The sequence below is a fragment of the Prionailurus viverrinus genome, chromosome B1, assembly GCF_022837055.1.
Source record: "Prionailurus viverrinus isolate Anna chromosome B1, UM_Priviv_1.0, whole genome shotgun sequence".
In the NCBI taxonomy this organism is placed as follows: domain Eukaryota; kingdom Metazoa; phylum Chordata; class Mammalia; order Carnivora; family Felidae; genus Prionailurus; species Prionailurus viverrinus.
In genome coordinates this window covers 200,097,956-200,122,810 of record NC_062564.1, presented here as the reverse complement: position 1 = coordinate 200,122,810, position 24,855 = coordinate 200,097,956, and the positions used below count along the sequence as shown (strand labels likewise).

At 50.3% G+C, this 24,855-nt stretch overlaps 1 protein-coding gene across 5 annotated transcripts in view; it reads left to right on the top strand.

Annotated features, from left to right (window-relative positions):
* Positions 1-24,855, top strand: part of STX18 (syntaxin 18) — a 122,660-nt gene that overhangs the window by 79,216 nt on the left and 18,589 nt on the right. For 3 of the 5 annotated variants that reach the window (XM_047857678.1, XM_047857680.1, XM_047857679.1), the window contains 4 exons: positions 3,324-3,439; positions 5,193-5,270; positions 5,435-5,501; positions 20,045-20,160. In XM_047857678.1, coding sequence (XP_047713634.1) covers positions 3,324-3,439; positions 5,193-5,270; positions 5,435-5,501; positions 20,045-20,160 — 377 coding nt within the window. Of the gene's footprint in view, positions 1-2,450; positions 2,473-2,948; positions 3,067-3,323; positions 3,440-5,192; positions 5,271-5,434; positions 5,502-20,044; positions 20,161-24,855 lie in introns of those variants that run through there. The other 2 variants (XM_047857681.1, XM_047857677.1) reach the window with 2 other exon arrangements.

Sequence of the window (24,855 nt, the reverse complement as noted above, 5' to 3'; positions counted from 1 at the left end):
TACTTGCCCCTATGTAATATTTATAGCAAAAATAAGACTGTAGCCTTTAACGTTTGTCCGTACCTTTCCAGTAACCTTTGAAACAGAGTAGAAAATCATTTACACTCTTCTCTCTCTTCCTTACCCTCAGGAAGCATTTAACTGCATATTAAAGTAATGGGCAGAGTGCCAGCGGTATTCTGTGATTTTGAACTTGCCCCTTTTTAACATACAGAGCAAGCAAATAATTTTAAAAAATACATATATTCTTTTAGATTTCTAAACCTGTAAATAAACTTCCCAGTTTCTTCTTCCTTTCCCCCTGAAGTAAATTGACTAGTCCAGACCTATATACCTAACATGGTTTCCTTTCATTGAATCTAATATTTCGGTAAATTGAGGTCTGTAATGAAATTACCCCGCTGTACCTCGTAAAGGAAGTAAATAAAATTAAAGTTTGATGAATTTCTATATACGTGTCCTATGAGAATATATATTTTTTGGAATTTATTTGCCAGATAGTTAACCTTTTCAAAATAGTAATAATTTTGTTACTGTGATACTTAACGTGTCACCAGCAAGCCTTCATCACTTTTGACAGACATGTTTCAAATGGCCATTATGTAGCTGGTGCTCTTTTTAAATTATCACAGAGAAACAGGAGTTTGAACTTTCTTCCAAGTTGGCTCTGTGTCCTCACCTGTCATGTCCTCAGGTCCGCGTGCCGCCTACACATCTGTTCCCCCCCCCCCCCCCCCCCCCCCGCCCCCATGCCTGCTGTGCTGGGCGCCCTGGGCTTCGCCACATCCCTGCACATCCAGTCAGTCCTCAGCCTGTTCGGTCTTTCTAGGACCTGCTGTGCCTCCTTCCCACCAACGTGGCCTCAGCCCGGGGTCTCTTCATGTCTTCCCATAGCCATGACCAGGCCACCCGGTTCTGCTCTCATCTGCCTCCAGGCCAGCCACCGCAGAGGGCCCCGCACAAAGTGCAGATTCCTCTGTTTAACATCCTCCTTGGGCACCTGGGTGGCTCAGCTGGTTGAGGATCTAATTCCTGATCTTGGCTCAGGTCGTGATCCCCGGGTCGTGGGATTGAGCCCCACGTCAGGCTCTGTGCTGACCATGGAGCCTGCTTAAGCTTCTCTCTCTCTCTCTCTCTCTCTCTCTCTCTGCACCCTGTCCCCTGCTTGTGTGCTCGCTCTCTCTTTCTCTAGAATAAAAAAAAAAAAAAAAAAACCACATCCTCCCGTGACTGCACCAGCAGGCCCCAACCTCTGTATCCCAAGGGCTCCTCTGCAGCTGACAGCGGTTGGAGTATTTGTGTGGTCTTTGTGTTTGGGGGGAAACCTATCGATGCTGGAGAAGTAGCTGTTGCAGGTTCAGCACAGTTTTAAGTGAACGTGTATTTATCGAAACACTGTCCGTGTTCCTTTGAGAAATAGTGTCGACATTGCTCTACATTCACCGTGGAGACACCGACCGTGCACGTGTCCCTGCAGCGACTCGAGGCCCCGAGAGCCCCATAGCGTGGACGCTCAGTTTGTGGGGACCGCCCGGTGTATTCCTGTTTTCCCTTCCACACTCAGATTAGCCTTGCGTAGACCGTCTGTCGTGTGGTGATCCGGGCACTGACCGGCGGGCTGGGGATTTGTAGCAGGTCTTTTTCGCCGTCCCCTGTGGGAGTGTCCCCCGCCGTGCCGGCCTGGCACCGCCCTGCGCAAACTGACCTCTCCCGCCTTGGGCCCCACTGTCCACTTGCAGACCGACACCATCCAGCGCAGTTTCTCGTGCCCCTTCCTCCTCCCCAGGTACCTGTGGCCTGGTGCCTGCCCTGTGCGGGGATCAGAAATAAGCCTTGTTCAGCTTTGGACCCCTGACCCCTGCCGCAGTGCCAGCCTATGGGGTTTAGTATAAAAGTGAACGAATGGATGAATCGCAAGGATCAAATAAGTAAACGAAATACGCGTAAGGCGTTGAGAGTAGAGTCTGGCGCAAAACCACCTGTTCAGCTACCGTGTGCGGGACACCGTTTTAGGTCTTGGGGAAACAGAAAGGAAAAAGATGAAATCCCCGCTTTCGTGAAGCTGACGTTCTCCTGGGAGGAGAGAGACGTCACTGCTTCGGGGAGAAGTAAGTGCGTGAGGCCAAGGAAGCCGGTGAGGAGGAGATGGCAGGGGAGGAGCAGTGCGGTCCGGAGTGTCCCAGCCTGTGTCACAAAGCGGAGCAGAAGGTGACTCTGGAGCTCAGAGACAGCAGCGTAATCCCCAGCACAGGCGCTGAGAAGCGGTGACGGGGCCGGTGCCGGGGGCGAGCCAGGGGGTGGTCGCGGAAGCTGGCTGTGATCAGAGATCCGAATGCGGAGGAGGCGCGCGTGCACGGCTGCGGGAAGACCACCCGCCGGATGCGGAAGTGGCAGGCCGCGCAGGGTCGGGGGCGCGCGTGGTTGATCGGGGGCAACAAAGCAGCCGGTGCAGGCGGGGTGCAGGGCAGGAGGGTGAGTGTCGGGAAGTAGGTCACACGTCAGGCCGGGCCGATCGGGACTTGGTGTTTCATCCCCGGTGAGGATGAGTGGCTGGCAGGGCTAGCGGATGGGGACGGAATGAACTGAGTCTGCACATTATCCGAGGTCCCTTCTGACCTGATATTTTGTGACCCTAAATTCAGTGATAATGTCTCGAGTGTTTCATTCGAGTGTTAATAATAATGCTGCCACCCCTGCCCGGCTCTTAGGAAGACGAGCGAGGTACTAGAATTACAACGTTTTGAGTTTCACGGCGCTGCGTTATCGCAAGCCAGCGCCCTCGCCAGCTCAGTCACGTTTGAGGTCTTTAACTTAGTATCAGGGGGAAATGAAATGGTCTGAAAGCCCTTTAATTGTGAGTTTCCGAGACGGTGTGTGGAAAGACAGCAGCCTGACACCTTTTCACACGCACCCGCAGGGCCTCCACGGCACAGGCCTCCTGACGTTCGTCAACTTCTGCCCTCGTGTTATGGGAAAGCCTTCAGTAGCTGCCCCTGTTCTTAAAGCGAGAGCCCACATGCCTGCCAAGGCCTGCTCGCCTCGCCCTGGCCGGACTGGCGGCTGCAGGTGGGTCTCTGCAGGAAGCTCTGCCTACCTAGCGGCCTTCGCCGGTGTTGGCTCCGCTATTTAGCCCCTGTTTCTCCCACCTCACAGCCTGGTTGGTTCCTCTTCCCCACCTCCGGTCTCAGCGTAAACGTAACGTCCGCAGGGAAGCTCTCTCTTCCCTTCCCGCCCCGTCCACACAGCAGTGGTGGTCATTTGCTGCTGCTCTAACATTTTGTCTCCCCTCCCCACCTTTTTTTTTTTTTTTTTTCTCTTTTTAGCCACATCATGTCTGAGTACGGGAGGATGACAGACACAGAGCGAGACCAGATAGACCAGGACGCTCAGACGTTCATGAGGACCTGCTCTGAAGCGATTCAGCAACTGCGAACACAAGGTGAGGTGCTCTGAGCCGCCAGCGCGACTGATCGGATGAGGCTCGTGCGCACAGCCGGCTGACGCTCTGTCTTGTGTCCCTGCTCAAGTGTAGGTTTCAGGACTTTAAAATTCTTCTTTTCTTGATCAGCGTGTTAACCTAAGCCGTTAAAAGTAGGGAAGAGGCCGTGGTTCGGGTTACGCGGGTCGGGGAGGGGGTAGCAAGGACCTCTCCAGGCACAACCAAACATTTCGTAAGGGTGCCGGGGCACAGCGGACGGATGGTGTGTGCGTGCCTGTGTTGTGTGTGGCGTTCAGGGGGCCGTTGTCGAGGCACGTGGATGAGGACGGAAGAGGGTCATCTCCGCGCTCTAGCTGTAGTATTGGACTTTGGGATCCAGCTGTCGTGCCGAAGAGGAGGGCTGTGGAGCCAGGGGGGGCTGATGTGCCCACCCCAGCCCCACCACATTCTGCCCAGACGGCTTTGGCAAGTCACTTAACCGCCTTAGGCCTCAGTTTCTTCGTCTATAAAATGGAGACAGTGCCAGGGCGTATCTCTTTGGGTTGTTACGAGAATTCAGTTGAATTCAGCCCATGCTTAGAGCCGTAGTTGGCACTTGGGCTATCAGTCACTTGCTTCCACTGATGTTTCACTTTTATCGAGGCAGTGAGATAGCTTCCCAAATCGTATATCCTCCTGGATTCTTTCGTAGCGTGCTTAGACGGATACAGATTGCGTGAAATAGCCCAAAGTTCAGAGTGGGCAGATGGCTGCTGTGTTCTTGACACTGACTTCTACCTGGGAAGCTTCCATCACAGCCCTGAAGGGCCATTGGAGCCTGATGACAGCTATGGGCATTCTTGCCCGAGAAATACACGTACCTACAAAATTTTGTGTGCAGTCTCACAGATCCGCTGAATCGCTCAGGGGAATCTCAGGTTACGCAGCCGTATAATAAAAACGTGATTCATGTCCTGTCCCCCTAAGGGCCTGTACATTCATTGAAATCACCTAGAAAATACATGATTGTGAATAAAATCAGCAATTAGGTACCAAACCGTGTGAGCTTGGGCTTCTTGTTGACTGAACCGTGGCAGTCTCTTTGTGTGTACAACAGGGCTCCAAATTGCCTTTGGGATTAGCAGTAATATATGCTAAGTGCTGCCAGAGGGCCTGCCCGCCGCAGGCACCCGGTCTCCCAGTGAGTGGGAGCTGTCCTGCCACAACGGATGGCATGGACTCGAAGACAGCGTGATAGTTGCGGAAGCCGGGCATCCTTGTGGCTAAGACAGTCCAGGAAGGTTTCCTTGAGAAGGAAGGCTTACCTCCAGGTCTGAGGGGCGCTTGGAACGTGAATGGCGGAGGGGGAGGACGGAGCATTCCAAGCCGGAAAACAGCACCGACCGGCCGGCTGGTGTGTGGTTTGAGTTTGATTTAAACATGTTCCTTGAAGGTCAGCTTGAGCCTTGGATGCTGTCAGTACCGACGGGGTTAGCTCTCCAGAAGTGAGCCACATCGAGTACGAGCCCTGCATGCTGTAATAAACCATAAATTCTTTGACTGTGGTTTTTCTACAGGTTTAATCTCTTGCTCGTGTGAAGAAGCCCAGTAAATCTTACTCTTTTGCAAATGGAATGGCACTTGACAGAAGGCTTGTTTTACAGCCGTATTTTTAAAAATACTTTCAATAGGGAAACTGTTCTAAGGAAGCTGATGGATTGTTCTTCAGTGTAATTGAATACGGAGACCTGACTGTTGTCCTTTTCTGTTCCAGCCCACAAGGAGATACACTCCCAGCAAGTGAAGGAGCACAGGAGTGCCGTTTTGGATTTCATTGAAGATTACTTGAAAAGTATTTCATTTTATCTTAAGGGTCAAATGTGGCATTGCACGATAGACGTGATGCAAGATGTAGCTTTGCTAGCTGAAGACCATAGTGTCTCGTTATGTTTCGTGACACCCTTGCCTGACAAGCGGTTTTAAATGGTCTCTGTTCTGGTGTTTTCCCTACAACAGGAGTTTGTAAACTTTACTCAGAACAAAGAGCCATCCGAGTTAAGCGAGTGGTGGATAAGAAGAGACTGTAAGTATTGTCTCTGTTGGTGTTCCATAATTAATAATGGTAATAACGACAACGGACGTTTGTAGAGTCTTCATACTTTACAATGTACGGAGCTCGGGTGTCCTCGGAAAATGCCATAGCCAGGCCTTACTGAGCCCTGACTGTGCTGGGCACGGTACCAGATTCGTCGCGAGCTCGCAGCTGCCCTACGGGGCAGGTACTGTTGTTATTCCCGATTTCCGGACAGGGCGGCCGCTGTGGGGCGGCTGTGGGGAACTCAGGAGGTAGCAGCTCTGCGGTTTGAGCCCAGGCTGTGTGGTTCAGAATTCACACTCACACCCATCCTGTGTAGATAACCCTGTGAGGCTCGCACGGTTTTAGCCATCTCACCTCTTTCTCTTTGCGCCCCCCCCTTCCCCGCCGCCTCCCCCGTGCCGCTCCTCGTGGTCTCTCAGAGTGTTTTCCTGAGGCCGGAGCTGGGGCGCAGCAGCCAGTGAGGCCCCCCCCACCCAGCTCACCCGCGGCACGCACCTCCCTTCTAACAAGGCACCCGCTCGGTGCTGGGCGCTGTCACGAACCCTCTTTGGCAGGTGAGGACATTAGATCCCCAGCAGGTTAAATGACTTGCCCAAGGCCACACAGCCAGGAAGCAGCAGAGCCACGCTTCGGTATCTCCCGTGGCACATGTCTGTCCCCCCGAGCTGTCCTCCCTGGGGGAGCACGTGCTGGCTTGTGGGGCACAGGGACTCAAGACTGCTTCCCCTCTAGCTGCCCAGCCTGAGACAGGGTTCTTAAATGAGCGAGGAGCAAAGGTCTGGGCTTCAACTCTTGACCACCTCTGAACTGGTCTTGAGAAGACTGGAGGGTGTTCTTTCAGAAGGTAACAGTGCGTACTATTGGGCGGCAGCTTTTCTTAATTCCAATTGTGTCGAGACCCCCAGCGCCAGCCCCGGTTTGGTGCTGCACTAGCAGGGCCTGTGGGACTCAGGGCCGAGATCATCTGCGGTGAGAGGGCACGGAGCAGACGGCGACGGGAAAGGGCACCCAGGCGAGGTGCAGAGGAAGCCAGGAGTGGGCTTCTAAGGGTCCCCTCCAGTGGAGTCACACAGGATGTGACTTGTGACCACTTGTGTGAACTGGCCACTGGGGAAGCTTATTAGAAGCTCACTGGCCCAAGGATTTTACTGGGGGGCTGCTCACAAAGGCGCCTTCTGCTTGGCACTTACCAAAATTCCAGACTCCCAGAAGGAAAGCCTGTGTTCCGCATGAACCACACTGTTTGCACAACGGTTCAAGCACAGGGAGCCACTCTTAGCAGTTAGGGTTGCGGGAACCCTCCCGAAGTCCCAGTTCCCAGACACCAGCCCGGGGCTGGTGCACAGGTCTTTCCAGAGAGCAGTCTCGGGCCTGCACAGATACTTGTCCCCATGCTGGTGAGACGCATTTGAAATTATAAATGCCAACAAGTGGAAGCATTTGCAGGGGATACTAAGTGGATACGTTAATGTGTTACCTGTCGGCAAATAATTACTTGTTTATTACACAAGGCAATGAGGAGAGGCAAGGGGAGAGAGAGAGAGAGAGAGAGAGAGAGAGAGTCTGCCCTCAAGGAGCTAAGACTCAGGCTGGTTGCTATGGAAACATGAAAAGGTAGCCAGTTTCATCAGGATGTCTCATAACTAATTAGCAAGTTCAGAAGGGGAAACGGTGCCATCGAGTAGCACAGCATCGTGCCTCAGAGCTCAGACTCTACGCCAGACAGCCTGTGTTCCTGTCCCCCCTCTGCCACTTACCAGCTGTGTGACTTTGGGACGATTGCTTGACTTCTCTACGCCTTCGTTTCCTCACTCGTAAAGTGGAGAAATTCAAAATACCTACGTTGGTGGGTTGTGAGAACAAAATGCATGGGTGTATGTAGGGCAAGCGTTCGCATGTGTTCATTTGGACTGTTACCTCCGGTGAAGCGTTTACCGCGTCTTTACCAGTGTGTCAGCTTTTTTCATCCGATCCCCGACATTTGATCCTCCCTGTAATATTAAGTATGAGCATCTGGTTTTGTAGAGGAAATTGAGGCCCGGGGAATCTGGGTGACTTGCCCCGCCCCCCACACCCGCAGCAAGGTTTGAACACCGGGGCAACGTGGCGGATTTCTCAGCAGGCTTTGCGTTGGATCCCAGAAAGGGACGACAGAGAAGGCAGGCAGTCCAGGCTTGGGGAGGGGTGTGGGAGGAGGGGTGCCCAGAGCCGGCCCTGAAGAAGAAGAGTGGGCTCTGGCCGCGTGTGACTTACCGTCCACACGGGGTGGCGGTCACTCTGCCTCCCAGCCACCAGCCGGAGAGGCACCCGTTTCTGCTTCCCCAGCCAAGCGGACCCCGGCACTTGAGACTCAACAGGCACCCCGGGTCAAGTGAGAACGGGCTTTTGCTGCCACCGCCTCAGTTCTTGGTTCTCAGCGGAGGTTTTGACCAATTAACGTCAGTCAGATGGGAGTTGTTCTCATTTCCACAAGTCAAGTACAGCCTCGTCTCCTGCCGGATAGCTGCCCTGTGCCAGTTACTTTGAGCAAAAGACCTTGAGGGAAATAACTGTGTGACCCTCACAGTGTAGTCCAGCCTCCTTCTAGCTCTTTCCTCACCTTGTCCCAGAAGACATTGCCCAAAACATGCATGAAATTTTACCACTCTCTTGCTCCCCATGTCTTACCAAAGCAGAGCTTCGTAGCATGGCATTCAAGGCTCGTGATTGGACAGCGGCCTTTGCCTCTTGGTCGGTCCCTGTGGATCTCTGCTCTGACCATACGTGACTCCGTCCGTGTTCTGAAGAGGCCTTGTGCTTTGAAGCCCTCATGCCTTAATGCTCGCTGACTTCTCTGCCCAGAACGCCTTTCACGGAACCCTACATCTTCTGTCCTCCCTTCCCTCCTCTGGCAAGCAAACTGATTTATCCTTCCAGCCCCAGTTAGGATGCTGCTTGCTCTCCAGAGACTCCCTGGCTCCCGCAGGCCGTGCTGGTGGCTCCTTTCTGTGTGGGTCCCCTGCTCACCGTCATGGCCCGTGTCACCCACATGCTCTCTGAGGGCTGCCGTCGCACCACCCGAGCCCATTACGTGGCACCATGCCTGGCCTGGCCTGGGGAGGCCACTCACTGAGGGCTCTCGAGTGAAAGAGTGACAGGGTGCCTGAAGATAAGTTGCCTGTGAGGGTTTTTATCGTCAAGTCGGATCTGTGGGAACTTTGCGTTTGTATTTTTTTTTTTTAATTTTTTTTTTCAACGTTTTTTATTTATTTTTGGGACAGAGAGAGACAGAGCATGAACGGGGGAGGGGCAGAGAGAGAGGGAGACACAGAATCGGAAACAGGCTCCAGGCTCCGAGCCGTCAGCCCAGAGCCCGACGCGGGGCTCGAACTCACGGACCGCGAGATCGTGACCTGGCTGAAGTCGGACGCTTAACCGACTGCGCCACCCAGGCGCCCCATGTATTATTTTGTTTTGATTGGTGATGGTTATTGATAAAAAATCATCCTCATAAAACGGATTCGAAAAACCCAAGGGCTCATGTTTTATGGCAGTGTTGTTACTATCATGTTTCTTTCGTTCTTGGCAAAAGTAAAGCCTATTTATTAGTTAAGGAACTGCTTGTTTTCAATCTGTCATAGTATAGGATAAAAGATACTCTATGCTGGTATTTTTTTCAGACAAGGTGATGGCACACTAATCTCTCCTATCAAAGGGCACTTACTTGGATGAGATGTTTGCTCACGTAGCCAGAAGTAGTCTCAGCTGACCTTTCTGCAGTTCCCTGTCTATGACTGTTTTCTTAGAAGGGTAGCACCCTTGTTAAATGTGACTTTTTTCTTCCATTCCCCTGGCAACTGTACAGCAAAAGGAAAAAAACAAATACGAGATAGAGATCATGGATGTTCTACAAAGCCTGAAATATTTACCATCTGGCCCTTTACAGAAAAAGTGTGCCGACCCCTGGCTTACAACAGGCTTTCTGAGGTGAAGGACCGCTTTTTTGTTGTTGTTTGTTCTTTGCCATCCATCGTGGATGGAGGTGTATTCCACTGCGCAGGTCGGGTTCACAGCTTGGGGCGCGGGCGACCCTGCCACCATAGTTTGAGCTGAACTGATGAGCAGGATGTGTTTCTGATGAAGGGGCAACGTCAGATCGCCGTAAATGTCTCTGTGTGTTTACTCTGTGTTTTTATCCTCGTCTTGCAGCAGACCAGTAGCAAACAGTCAGTAGCCTGGTGCTGGTCTGCGGAGCCCCCTTTGTGCGGCCCTGGCTTGCTGCCCAGTAGATACCTGTGTGGGTGTGGAGATGACTTGCTCAAGGTGGCGTGAGGTTCTCCTGCTGTGGGAGCGCACGGTGCCTGTGCCAGAGGAGATACCTTCGTCTGAAAGTCACTTTTGAAATGGTGGAACGATACTGAAAATATCTTTTTTCTACCTAGAGCCTTTGTTGGGGGCAGAAAAGAAGTGTAAGAGCCATACTTAACTCTGGAACATGGATCACTTTTCTCTAACTTTTGTATCAGGGCAAGAAGTTGTTCCACACGTTTTCTTGTTTCAAAACTGAAAAATCTGTTTCTCTCCCTCTTTCTGCTCTTCTCAAAATTTTTTTTGTTTTTGTTTTTTGAGAAAGAGTGAGGCTGCAGAGGGAGGGAGGGAGGGAAGGGGGCGAGAGAGAGAGAAAGAGAGAGAGAGAGAGAGGGAGGGAAAGAAAATGAACGAATGGAAATATGTCACGTAGGCCCAGCGTGCGTGGGGCTCCATCATCATGACCTGAGCTGAAATCAAGAGTTGGATGCTCAAATGACGAAGCTACCCAGGCACCCCTGTTTTTCTCAGATTTTAAATAGAATCCCAAGGTTTTCAAATAAGGGATTTGGAAACAGATGTTGGCCAGGTGGAAACTGTGTTGATTGCAGTTAGGAAATGAGCAGCCTTCAGTTAGAGAAATCAATTTAAATAAATCATGGGGTATAAACTGATCATTCTGATGACTTTTTAAAAATTGCTTTTTTCAAAGTGCCTTCAACTAGTTAATTTGTAATTTCCCTGAGGATTGCAAGAGACATTCTGTGTATAATGAGATCTGTTTTTATCACTGTTAAAAAAAAAAAAAAAGGGCTCTCAGCTTTGTCTACTGCATTGTAATCTTTTATTCATTTTAAATTGAAAACTGGCACATTAGCATACTCTCCACACAAAGGATCACAGACATTCCCAGAGCCCTTTATTTAAAAGTCAGTTAATGGGGTGCCTGGGTGGCGCAGTCGGTTAAGCGTCAGACTTCAGCCAGGTCACGATCTCGCGGTCCGTGAGTTCGAGCCCCGCCGTCGGGCTCTGGGCTGATGGCTCAGAGCCTGGAGCCTGTTTCCGATTCTGTGTCTCCCTCTCTCTCTGCCCCTCCCCCGTTCATGCTCTGTCTCTCTCTATCCCAAAAATAAAATAAACGTTGAAAAAAAAATTTTTTTTAAAAATAAAAAAATAAAAAATAAAAGTCAGTTAAGCCCTTCTTCCTCAACAATTCAGTCCTGCAGCCCCGGGGTGGGGCAGGGTCAGGTGGGTGTGTAAAGCGGTGGGGGCCACAGCTCGGAAGGGTAGGTCAGGTCCTGAGCCTGAGTGGGGGGCGGGGGGGGGGTGCGCCCTTGCGGGGGGGAAGAGTGGCAGTGGAGGTGACCCCTTGGTTATATAATAGGATTGGTCAAACAAGTGAATACATAAGGATGATGGAAGCCAGTTTTGCACATTCCGGGAAGTGAAAGGGCTAAAACCAGAATGAACCCTGTGGTGTTAGATTGGAATGAAAGGTACGGGTGCGAACTCATGGTTTGCAGTTTGCATAGATAGATGCGGAACTAACTATGGTTGTAAGTGAGTATGTGTAGGTGTGCAAATGGCCTGGAAGCAGGGACACCCCAGTAGTGATAAGCATACTTAGCATTCAGATCTTGGCTTCTAAGTAGCAATTTCAGCTTCCAGGAACCAGAGCTCCTTGCAGAAATGGCTCCGTCTGGGGCCAGAGGAGGGAAAAGTATAAAATGAGCCTGGAACCTTTGTCATAGCAGGCAGCAGGGAAGGGCTCAGAGGGTGATGGGGACATGGGAAAAGGACAGTCTGAAGGGGCTTCGACTGGCCAAACTTGAGACAGTTTGAGCATCAAATCAATGCGAGTAGCAGAAGATAACCTGAATAAAATAGGACATCTTGCATCCATCTAGATAGGAATCCGTGAGTGAGTACATTGAAGGTTTGGCATTGATAACTCCATCGCATCAAAGCACTCCTTCCCCCAGTACTCAGACTTACAAAGCGGGAAGAGTAACTTCTGCAGTGGGGAAGCCTGGCAGCCACGACCTTAACCAAGTGACGGAGGGAAATCTGGGACAACCTGCTAGGAGGCCCTGGGGAGAACGTAGGTGAGTGTCACTCTTTTATGCCAAAGATGCATAATCTGTCTCCAACCGTGGGGAACAGCAGACAAACGCAAGCTGAGGGGCTTCTTAGAGGATAGCTGGCACGTTATTGTGTCTCAAGGTCATGAAACTCGGGGAAAGACTGAAGAACTGTTTACGCCAGAGGAGCCTAACAAAAAATGACCACTGGATGCACTGTGTGATTTCGTTCTAAAGGATGTCCGCGAGACAGCTAGTCCAGTTAGAATGGGGTCCAGGGAAAGGCTGGAAGTCACGTGTCGACGCGAAATTCCCGATTTTTGATGGTTGTATTCTGGTTGTATCAAAGAATGCTCTTGTTTTCAGGGAATCCTGAAATACTCAGAGGGAAAAGGGCATCAGGTTGGCAATTTACTGTCTGATGGTTCAGGAGAAAGCGTTCTTTGTACTCAAGATTTTTGTGCATGTGATTGTTTCGCGACAAAATGAAAGCCTACAAGATCCCACGTCACATTTATTAGAATAGCCAAAATAAAAGTGACAGGTGTTGGGGGCGGGGGTGTGTGTGCAGCAGCTGGAACTCTCACCCACGGCTTCTGGGAGTATAAAAGAATTCTTTGTTAAATAGCCAAATAGTTCTCCAGAGGGCAGGGCCGTCCTTGACCCAGAGGTCCCACTGCTGGCTTCCCTGTGCCTCCATACCCTTGTGCCCTTACGTGCTTGGCCGAATATCACTCCTCTCTCAAGAGTGTGCCCAAGTGACTGCTCTGCGAAGCCCCTCGTAATTTCTACGCTCGGAGTTGGCAGTAGAAGGAATTTGTAAAATACTTACATTTTACATGGTACTTTTTTCATCTACCGTTTCATTTAGCCTTTGCAACAGCTTTGAGGTGCAATGTTACTTCTGGAAGCCAGGTTTCTCATTGTCACACACGTGAGGAGGGGAAAACCAGGATGAAGATCTGTTTCCTTGGGTTGGAACGAAAGCTACTGAAAGCCACTTTACAGATAAGGCAACTGAGGTCCAGCACTTAGAAGAGTAGCCAGGAGAGTATCGATTGTGTGCCGGCCTCCCCTGCTGGGTACGGCCTCGCGGATGGTCCCAGTCTTGGCGAGAACACTTTTAGAAGGCGCTGTCTTCTCCATCTTGCAGATGAACAAAACTCAAAGAGGATTGGGGAGAAAATGGTCACACTGCCAATAAGCGGCAGGCTAGAATTCAGGCTCCCTCTCCTCTCCAAACCCCAGTTCTAAATGTACCTTTCTCGGTCAGCCAGACAGTGAGGTAAGGACCGTGCCTCTGACCGCCGGGCGACTTGTGGAGCCTGCCAGCCTGGAGGGTCTTCTTAGAAGGGCGGCAGGTTGGCGCTGCTGAGCAAACCGCCGAGGAGAAGGCCGCCATCGCTCACACATGCGGCTACCACCCCCCTCCCCACCCTCTCCCCTGCCGGTCTGTCGGGCCTCCTTAAATCATCCCGCACTTCCCACGCAACACCGACCTGGAAGAGCAGCCCTGGCTGGGCCAGCAGTCGGAGGCCGCACGGGGGCCCTTGCGCAGACTAGAGAGGGGTGGCCCCTCCCCCGGAGTTTTAAAACTGTTGATGGATTGTGTCAGCTGGTTTCTTCTGTCCCCATTGGTCTGCACCTTGGTAGAAGAAAAAGTGCATGTAGCCTTGGGATTGCACAAGACGTCTTCTTTATGAAACCACTCTGCCTTTTCTTACTGCGCCGTCATGATAGCCGTCGCGGTGGTGGTTAGGGTGGTAGGAACAGCCAGCTTGTGCAGCTCTTCGCATATGCTGTGCAGTGTGCTCAGCATTTGCATACTCGGCATTTGCATACAAGCCAGTGGAAGGTACCATGTTGAACAGAAGTAGTCAGAACTGGGGAGCCCCTGGGGGGGCTCCGTCGGTTCAGCATCTGACTCCTGATTTGATTTCGGCTCAGGTCACGATCTAACTGTTCATGAGACCGAGCCCCACACCGGGCTCTGTGCTGACAGCATGGCGCCTGCTTGGGATTCTCTCTCCCCCTCTCTCTGCCCCTACTTTGCTTGTGTTCTTTCTCTCTCTCAAGTAAACTTAAAAAAAAAAAAAAAAAGTAGAATGGCCATCCTTGCCTTGTCTGTTTAAGGGGCAAGGATTTAGTACGATGCTAGCTGTAGGTATTCTGATATATTCTGATATAGCTGCTCTATATCAGGTTAAGGAAATGCCCTTCTTTGTCACGCGTTCCCAAGACTCCCCTCTGGTTCCGTGATTTGCTAGGAGGACTCCTAGAAATGCTGCTGGACTCATGGTTAAAGCATACAGATTAAAAGCAGCAAGGCTAAATAACAGGCATGTAAGACAAAGTCCCGGAGAAACCTAGATGAAGCTTCCAGTTGTCCTCTGAAAACCGCACCTAATTCTCCCGGCAATGAAAATGTGTGATGTCTGGCAACACGTACGGAGTATTGTCAACCGGGGAAGCTCGCTAGAGCCTTGGCACGCAGGGTTTTCACTGGGAGTCAGTCATGTAGGCACGGAGCACCCAAATAGCCGACCTTCGTTACTCCGTCTCCAGTCCCTCCAGAGGTCAGGTCCGCACAGTCTGGTCCGAGGCCCCCATCAGAGATCACATGGTTGGCATAAACTCTCTGGTGTGGTCCAAGGCTCCAGGTATACAAAAACATTGCTTATCAGGCAGGATATTCCAGGAGCATGGAGGTTTTCTTCCAGGAACTGGTCCAGGGCCAGCTTCTTTCTAATGGGCAGAGTTGGCACACCCCAAACCTGCTGAGTCAACCTTTTCCTGCACACCTTCTAGTCCTAGTTTGTGAACGGTTTTTATCTTGAAGGGATCTTGAATTTTTCAAATGCTCTTTCTGCATCTAATGAGATGATATTGTGGTTTTCTTCTTTTCTTTTAATGTAGTGTATTACATTGATTTAAAAATGTGAAACCAACTTTGCATACCTGGGGTAAACCCCCCCTTGGTCATGATGCATGGTTGTGTTTATATATTGTTAAATTCGGTTCGCTTATATTTTGTTAAGGAGATGTACATTTATGTTCGTGAAGGCGTTTGTCTGGTTTTCCTTTCTTGTAATGTCTTTGCTGGGTTTCCATACCAGAAACTCACAAAGTCTGTAATTGTTCTCTGTCCACTGGTGTTCAGGTCTACCGTATCCTGGCCTTTCTTCTCATTTTAGGGAGAAACACGGAGTCCCTCACCACAAAGTATGCGGTGAGCTGTGGGTTTTATGTCAGCATCTTAGCAGGTGCAGGACGTTCTCTCCTGCGCACAGTTCTTCCTCTTGTGTGCTTTGCCCCACAGCTGTGCGTGCACACGTTTTCGTGACGTCTTTCCACGTCGGCGTAGCACTCCCAACGTGATACAGCCAGTGCCACAGCGATGGGCGTTCGGATTGTTTCCAGGCTTTGACTGTACTACAGTTGAATTACATAATTGTTACAATGAATGGCCTTGTACAAACCGTTTCATATTGTTGCTGTGTCTTTGGGATAGATTCACACAAGTAAGATTGTTGCATTAGAGAGTAATAGGTCTGTACGTTTTTTTTTAAATGTTTTATTTAGTTGAGAGAGAGAGAGAGAGAGAACAAGCAGGGGAGGGGCAGAGGGAGGGCAGAGACAGAGCGGGGTGCAGAAGTTTGGAAGCGGGCCCTGCGCTGATAACAGCGAGCCCATGTGGGACCCAGACTCACGAACTGCGAGATCACGACCTGAGCTGAAGTCAGACGCCCAACCGGCTGAGCTGCCCGGGTGCCCCCATATACATCACTAGATGTTACCACATTTCCCTCCATGGAACTTAACACCATTTGGCATTCATACCCATCAGTCTGTGAAAGTGTCTGCTTCTCCACAAACTGACCAACCCGCTAGTCTTGTGATTTTTTGCCAGTCTTCCAGAGCAAGAAATTATGTCCTGGTGTAGTTTTTAATATGCGTTATCTTTTTAAAATATGTTTTTAATATATTTTAATGTTAAATTTTAATATATTTTAATTTGAATATATTTAATACATTTTTTTTGAGAGAGAGTGCCTGCATGTGTGTATGGGCGGAGGAGGGGCAGAGGGAGAGAGTGAGAGAGAGGGAGGGAGAATGAATGTTAAGCAGGCTCCACACTCAGCACAGAGCCCAACTCGGGGCTTGATCCCACAAGCACGAGATCACGCATGACCTGAGCCAAAATCAAGAGTCGAACCCTTAACCAACTGAGGCACCCAGGCGCCGCATGCATTATCTTATTTTGAGTGAGAGCAAGCATCTTTTCATATGTTTAACAGTTTTGGGTTCATAGCAAAATTGAGCCGAAAGTACAGGGAGGCTCTGTGCACCCCTCCCTGGTCCCGCTCACTCACATCCCCTGCTGTCGGCATCCCCCACCACTTCTGGTGTGTTTTTGCCGGGCAACAAAATATATCAAAAAATTTTTATGTAGTTAAATTCATCATTTTTTCCCTTCTTGCTTCTGGATTTTGAGTCATACGAACTTTTTTCCACACCTAGCTTAGAGAAGCATTCCCCCGTGTGTTTCTCCCTCGTGTACGATTTATTATGTCTGTATCACTTGTGCATTTGGACTTGATCTTGGTGCGCAAAGTGAGGAAACTTTGATCCTTCAGCCCCCTTACTAAGCTTGTATCGTGTGCTAAATATCTACATGCATTTGAGCCTCTTTTTGAATTTTCTGTCAGTGGTTTGTCAGCCTTTCCAGGCCATGATACCGCTCTCTCGTGTAGGGTTTTTCTGGGCACGTTTTGCTGGAAACATTCTCACGTCTATAGCACAGTTGAGTTTACAGTGAACACCACCTACCTGCCGTCAGTCATACCCTTTACGTTTTACTGCACGGTGCTTAGTCCTCTTACCTTCTTTATGTCTTTGACAGGGAGTTGTGAGCATCAGCAGCTCTGTCGTTAAGTACAGTTCGATATTTATTTACAGTTTTTCCTAACATCCTTGCATGTTTCCGAGTGAATTTCATAATTGATTTGGTCTGGCTTCAGGATGGGGGAGGGGAACCTGCTGATATTTCTATTCGGATCGGTATGCTTACATTTATAAATTAACTTAGGGAGAACCGACATCTTTTTTTTTTTTTATGGCTAAAATAAATTTGTTATTTATTTATTTGTGTTTGTTTCCAGTTTTTATGTAAATTGCAGTTAGTCATCAAGCCCCGCGTTGGGTTCTGCACTGACAACGTGGAGCCTGCTTGGGATTCTCTCTCTTCTCTCTCTCTCCCTCTCCCCCCACCCCCCCGCCAAAAACAAATAAACATTAAATAAATCCCAGTTTACATACAGTGTATTGTTAGTTTCAGGTGTAGAATTCAGTGATTCAGCACTTGCATATCACACCTGGTGCTCATCAGAAGTGCCCTCCTTAACCCCCATCACCTGTGTAACCCATTCCCCCTGTCCTCCCCCCGTCCTCACCCCCACCTCCACTCCAGCAACCCTCCGTGTGTTCTCCATAGTTGAGAGTCTGTTTTATGCTTCGCCTCTCTCTTCCCATCACCCATGTTCATCTGTTTTGTTTCTTAAATTCCACGAGAACTGACATCTCTATGATATTTTCTTTTTCCAATCCAAGAACATGATATCTCTTTCCATTTGTTATAGGATATTTTTATATCTTTGAAGAAAATCTTTTAGTTTTTCACACATAGGCTTTGGGCTTTTCTTGTTCAGTTTATGCTGTGATACTTGTTGTCATTGTTAGTTGTTTATCTATTGTTTTGGCTATTGCAAATGGGGTCTTTTCCCCCTGAATCTTCTCACCGTAAGCCTGGCACTTTTTGACGAACATTTAAGCCATTGTTACTACAAGCCGTGCTGTGATGGATATGTCTCTGTGTGTATTTGTGATGCTTGGAATAGCCGATAGATTTTCCAAAGGTGGCTGCATCCAAACATCGCATCCCACATGGTCTTACTACAATCGACCTCGCCACTGCTCCATTGAGAGGGAGATGTGAGGTCCGTGTCCCTCTCCTTGAGCCCGAGTGGACCATTGTCACTGCCTGGGCCGTGGTGTAGGACAGCAATGACGGTGTGACTCCTGCGGCTGTTATAAAAGGCACTGCTGCTTCTGCCATTGGCTCAGACGCTCCTTGCGCTGGGGAGACAACGTGGCCCCTGACAGGGAGACGCGGCTCCGGGCCGGCACCCACCTGTAGGGGAGCCTTGTGAGGGAGCCTCGTCCCGATGAACCCGCCAGCCTCTGGCAAGCCTTTGGGTGACGCGGACCCAGCTGCCGTCGGGCTGCACCCCGTGAAGGACCGGGACTCGGAACCGCCCCGCCGAGCCACTCCCACATTTGTGGCCCCAGGCAAGCTGATGGACGGTACCGATGATTGCTGTTTCAAGGCACTGAGCTTTAGGGTGATTTGTTTCCCAGCCGTAGTAGCTGGATGTTTAGGACGGTTGATACTACTGTTATTTTTGAGAATTCTTTTATGAATGTTGTAGCGGAGCAGTTCCTAAACAGCTTTTCTCAGAACCCTTGTCTTTTCCCAAAACTCCATGAAAATGGTCTCTGCAGCCAGGTTTTTTGGAAGAGACGTCCTTTTGGGAAATTCACAATGTATATTAGGATATTAAAGGCTGAAAATGTGTAGAGTAAAATACCCATCCAGTAAAATAGCCACCCAGCTTCCTCAATTCGCTTGACCACAAGTCCTTCTCATGGGTCCTGATGGGTAGGATCCTCTTGATGGACTTGTTAGGAGCGTGGCCTTGGAGGCAGGTTCCCTGAGGTCACGTTCCGGCCCAGCCATTTACTGACCGTGTGACCTGGGAGAGTTTCCTAACTTCCATATACCTCGGTTTCCTCTTCTGTAAAAAGGTCATTAATACCATTACCTACCTCATAGGGACGTATGGCATTCAGTAAGTGTGTCCACACAGCATACTTAGAAAAATGCCCCGTACATAATAAGCCCTTAGTAAATGTTAGCTGGCATTGGCAAGATCATCCTTACACGTATTTACATTGTTCTTTTTATTTATATGCTTTCTGGCTGGTCATACAGAACTCCTCATAGATCATTCTGGCAGTCTGCCTGTCATTGCCGTAGTGCTGTGTGGATTCCAGTGAAGCTATTACAAGGCTTGTTTCATAATCAAGTTTTTTCCCTTACTAGCTAATTACTGATGTTGTAAGGTATCCATTCAGGCAACCTGTATTTCCTTTTTTTTTTTTTTTTTAATGTTTATTTTTGAGCGAGGGTGTGCAATTGAGGAAGGGGCAGAAGAGAGGGGGACGGAGGATCCGAAGCAGGCTGCATGCTGACAGCAGTGAGCCTGATGTGGGGCTCAAACCAACGAACCACAAGGTCATGACCTGGGCCAAAGTTGGATGCTCAACCACCTAAGCCACTCAGGCGCCCACAAGCTGTATTTCTTAAACACTGAATCCCGGGTACTCATCTGGGACCTTGGGCTGTGAAGCAACCACGGCTTACGGCCCAGACCCCTGCTCCGAGAGCACACACCCCTGGGGAGTGGGGTAGGCAGTAAACAAGTGAACTGGGCCATTCCAGACCGGTGGCCGCTGTGAAGACAAGGGCTGTGGCACAGGGGGACGTGGGGGAGCCTGTCTGAGACCACAGGGTCGGAGAAGGCCTCTCTGGGTGAGTGCGATGAAGCCTGGCCCCCAGGTGAGGCCGTGCGGCCACAGGAGGAGACCTGGGGCGGCTGCCACGTGCAGAGGCCATGGCTCCTGAGACCAGTCGCTTCCATCCGGTGGATATTTTAAAGACTTGTGCTTTTACAGTTAACTCGTCTAAGATATTCCTTACATACACTACATAACGTGTGTGCCCGTGTGTGCATGTGTATGTATTTAGCCACACTTTTGCATTGGTGGGAACAGCTCCTGGATTGAACAGTCAGCTTTTGCCACGCAGCTGACTGCACTCGCCCCCCACCCCCACCCCGACCACGTGCAGGCAGTGACGCTGGCACCTTGTAGTGAGTGTCCCGCGGGGGGGTGCGTTGGGATGGCTGCTGGTTAGCAACTCTGCTCTCTGGCGGAGAGCACAGAACAAGTGTGTGGGGGTCACGTGTGACTGCGTGTGTTGTCAGGACAGAATCTTGTACTTGTAGAAGCAACTTATGTGATTGCTAATTATTTATTTAGATCTAAGCTGGAACCGGAACCAAGGACAAAGACCAGGGCATCCGTGTCTTCTGAGAAAGTTTCACGGGATCATTCGCAAGACTCTGAAGAAAAATCTGTCACTGAAGAATATCCAGGTATGCGTCAGAATCTTCCTTATGACATGTTGGCACAAATACAAAGCAGACAAAGAAGGAACACAGTCCTAGACAGCTTGTGGTGTTTGTATTTGCATAAAGCTAGGGAAACACAGAAGGGCCAGCTCTTTTCTGTCCCGGTTGGAGCTAGTGACTATCGGGCTGGCACAGGGGGCTGCTGCAGTCACCTGGGAGCTGGCGGGGTCCAGGGAAGGGGCCTGAGTTGTGGTGCACCACGAGGGTGGGGACTGGAGACTGAGAACCAGGAAGAAAAGAAGAGCTCTCTGCCCGAGGAATAGTGCACGCCAGTCTCAGGGGCCCAGGCACCGACGTGCTGCGCCGTCCCCGTGATCTCGGCATACTGTTAGCGTTGACCCTGCCTGGCCGCCGTGTGTGGACAGCGTGTGCCTGGTTTGCTGTATCTCAGATGTGGCGGCCGTGGAATTTTGCTTTGCGTGAATCCCGGGATGCTGGTGATCCAGGGGCCGAGAGGAAGTCCCCTCTTCCGTATTGTCACAGTGGCTCTCATTTACCGCACGTCTCCCAGATGCCAGGCACTGCCCTGAATCTTTACGGACATCACCACCACCCTTAGAGCAGGCCTCTGGAATGCGTTTCATGAGCCTGTTTCTCAGATGAGCCTTCTGAAAGGCTCCGAGAGGCTGGGAAACTGAAAAGCTCATAAATGGTGGACCCAGGATTTATATGCCTCCCCATCTGATTTATTCCCTGCTTTTTACAAGAGAGGGGATTCAGAATGCAGCGTAGGAATGAGCTCCTGAAAGATGCCAGAGGCCCTTTCCGTGGTTGGGAACCGTGTCGGGGGGCAGGGAGACTGGTGTCTTGCCAGCCCCTTCACTGTGCTGGGTTCCTGCTGGGGCATCAACAGGTCGAGTCTCCTTGGGTCTTTGAGGTGGTGCTGTCGTCATGTATGTGTGAGGAAACCGAGAAACCAAGGAAGGGGCAGCACCTGAGTCACTCTTTGTAGAGCCCGAGCCCGTCCTCTCTGGTGGTTGCCTTGACCCCGTGGGCCAGAGGCTTTGCACACCTCCGTGTCCACTGGTCCCTAACGAGGGAGAACATCACGCGTGAACTCACGGGGCCTGCCCTTCCTAAGACAATACACAGGGATACCGTGTTTGCATTTACTCAAACCAGACACAGCATACTCGTTTAATCATTCATTCATGCAAGAAGTATTGTTGGGGCTGACGAGAGTGGGGAGAAACCAGTGCAGATTCTTGGGGCCCAGCTGAGGGTAGATCTCACGTGAAGAGACGCAGCCAGTCTGCCCTCGCGGAGCCGGGTGACAGGAGAGATTGGGCCTGTCAGAGAGGTCAGAGACCTTGATATTTCAGTAAAGACCCAAGGGCAGTGAGGAGCGAGCCCCGTGTCTCCTGGGGGGAGAGTGTCACAGGCAGAGGACATTGGAAGTGCAGAGGCCCCGAGACGGGGGCCTGCCTCATGGTGGGGGAGCAGCCTGGAGGCTGGAGAGCAAGGGAGAGGGCAGGGGGCCACCCAGCCGGGAAATACCCAGGCACCAAAGTCACGGAGTCGAGGACTGTGTTACGTTTTTTTTCTTAAATTTTTTTTTAATGTTTGTTTATTTTTGAGAGACAGCGTGAGCAGGGGAGGCGCAGAGAGGGAGGGAGAAATGAAATCCAAAGCAGTCTCCAGGCTCTGGGCTGTCAGCACAGAGCCTGACGTGGGGCTCGAACTCACAAACCGTGAGATCACGACCTGAGCTGACATCGGACACTCAACTGCCAGGGCCACCCAAGTGCCCTGGGGACTGTGGGTTTGACTCTGAAGGAGGTGGGAAGCTGTGGGGAGGTTTGCACAGAGCACTGTCAAACCCAGTTTGAGCAGGGCCCCTGTGGTTGCTCTGTTGAAGAGAAATAGTGATGTTAAGAGCCTGCCGCAGTCACCCGGAACAAGGTATTGGTGAGCACACACACATGGTGGCAGGGGAGTGGGGGGACGTGGTGGAGTTCTGGGTTCGTTCTGAAAGTAGAGCCACAGAAATCGCTTCCTGTACGTAGACGTGAGAGGCAGGAGGGGTGGAGGAAGGCTGTGGCGGTTTTGACGAGGGACAGGTTTGCTGTCCTTCCCTGAGATGCGGAGATGGGTTTGATCAGGAGCTCAGTGACTTTGAGATGCTTGGCAGAGAGGTTGGTCGGGAGTTGGGTTTTTGAGTCTAGAGGTCAGGGGACAGGTCTGTAGGCAGCACCGATCCCCTGAGACAGGCTGGGGTCCCCCCAGAAGGAGGATGGGTAAAGGGAAGATGAAGGACCGAGGCCTCCCAGCACCTCCCGTCTTCCCTGCTTTATCCTTCTCCCCGGCACGTACCGCTAGCCTTCTGTTTGTTGCAGTCATTTATATTCTTCAGGACCTGTCTCTCCTACTAAAACGTAGCTCCCACGAGGACAGGAATGTCTGTGTTTTGTTCACTGTTCTCACGCTGGCACCCAGAACAGTGCCTGACACCGAGGAAGTCCGTAAGTCTTCGTTGAGGAAAGCGGAGGAAGACGGGGAGGGAGGGAGGTGATTTGGAAGGCTGATTGCCTTTAGTTGCTGTGGAAGTGTTTCCGCGTGTAAAAGGAACTAATGCCTCTGGGCAATAGAAAGTAAAGGGTCAGAGTAAAAGAACACTCCCTCACAGTTTATGTTGTTATTGTAAAGTCAGCATTTGTTGTTTTATAATCACAAGTTATCACGAGTTATTCGCCCACCATATATTAAAATGGGAAAACTCTCCAGTTTAGCTTCTGACCCCTGCTTAGGACCCAGAATGGTTTGAAGACTGTCTCTTCTGGGGCATCGTGATCCCAGCTCCAACACCTACTGGCACTGCTGAGCACCAGCTCCCCCATTTAAAAAATAATTTTTTTTTGAGAGACAGAGAGACAGGGCGTGAGTGGGGGAGGGGCAGAGAGAGAGGGAGACACAGAATCCGGAGCAGGTTCCAGGCTCCGAGCTTTCAGCACAGAGCCCGACGCGGGGCTCAAACCCACGAACTGTGAGATCATGACCCGAACTAAAGTAGGACCCCTAACCGACTGAGCCACCCAGGCGCCCCACCAGTTCCCCCATCTTTAAAATGGGAGTGATGATATCTACCTTTCGGGGGTACAGGGGGGAGGGTGTGAGGTTGTCATTGGTGCTGCCTTTGCTTACTGCTCTCTTTGTGTGTTGAGACACTCCCCCACTCCCGTCTTGGTCCTAGGAGGTCTTTCTGAGCTGCCCTACGGCCAGTCCTCTCCTGCCTTTTCCCCTTCAGCCTGGCACTTGCCTGCTTCTGCTGGCTCAGCCTCACTGTCCCCTCAACTCCACAGGCCACCCTTTCCTTCAAGGTCATTTGGTGATGCTTGTTATGCAGGCCTCTCTTCCTTGGTTACATGGAATCCCAAGGAATAGTAATATCTGAACTGGCTCTTATTAAAAATGTACACAATGTACTGTATGTATAAATCCCTGCATATATAACAGATTTCTAAATACTTCGTATTGTTTTTTGCCAAAAGAAAGCTATTACCATACTGTAGCCCACCTTTATCTAGTTCCTGTTTGCAGGGGAAGAAAAAAAAACATGGCTGCAGCATGGTGTCATGGAAGGGCTTACAGACTAGGCTGGTTTCACAGCCTGGCCTCTGTCCTGGGCTATGACCTGGACAATTTATTTAAACTCTGAGTCTGCACTTTCTTGTGGTACGGTGTAGCCGTGGTTTGTTGTGAGCATTATGTGAGCTAGCTTACCAAACCGCACATCTTACATTAGCGTGTGGATCCATCGCTCAACACCAAGGACTGGGCCGTATCCTTCTTCAGATTTAGCACTGGGTGGCAATTAGGTTGGCTCAGATACCAAATGAAATTAAAATGTAGATTAGGAAGGAAGTTTTTTCTATTCACCAACTACCTGATGTTGTATACAGAAAATTTCAAGGCATCTACCAAAATAAAGTAGTAAATTGGTTTGCCCAGGTTGCAGGATACAAAATCAATACACAAAACTCAGTTTAATTTTTATATATTCTCCGTGAACAATCTGAAAATGAAATTTAAGAGGCAACAATTCCCTTATAGCATCAAAAGGAATAAAGTACTTAGGGAGTAAATTCAACCACAGTGTAAAACTTCTACTTTGAAAATTATAAAACATTGTTGAAAGAAATTAAAGGTGACCCAAATAAATGGAAAAACTTCCCAAGGTCGTGTCAATATACCCCAAACTGATCTACAGTTTTAGTGCATTCTTCATCAGAGTGCCAGCTGGCTTCTCTGTGGAAATTAACAGGTCGATTCTGAAATCCATGAGGGATGTACGAGGAACTCAAGATAGCCAGAACGGCCTTGAAAAAGAACACGTAAGAGGACTCACACTTCCCAACTTCAGAACTCACAACAGAGCAGCCGTAACACAGGGTGCGTATAGGATAGGTGTACAGAGCAGCGGGATTGAACTGAGAGCCCAGAACTAAAACCGTGTATGTGCGGCCAGCCGATTTCCGACAGGCGGGCCAGGACGCCTCACTGGGGTGGGAGCAGTCCCCTCAGGTGGTGCCGGGAGGAGGGGACAACCACACGCACAAGGGCGGCTCCACACTTAACCTCACCTTATACAAAAGTTAACTCAAAACAGACCAAAAACCTAAACGGATCTGGGACCTAAAAGCTCTTTGGGCCGAATCTTCC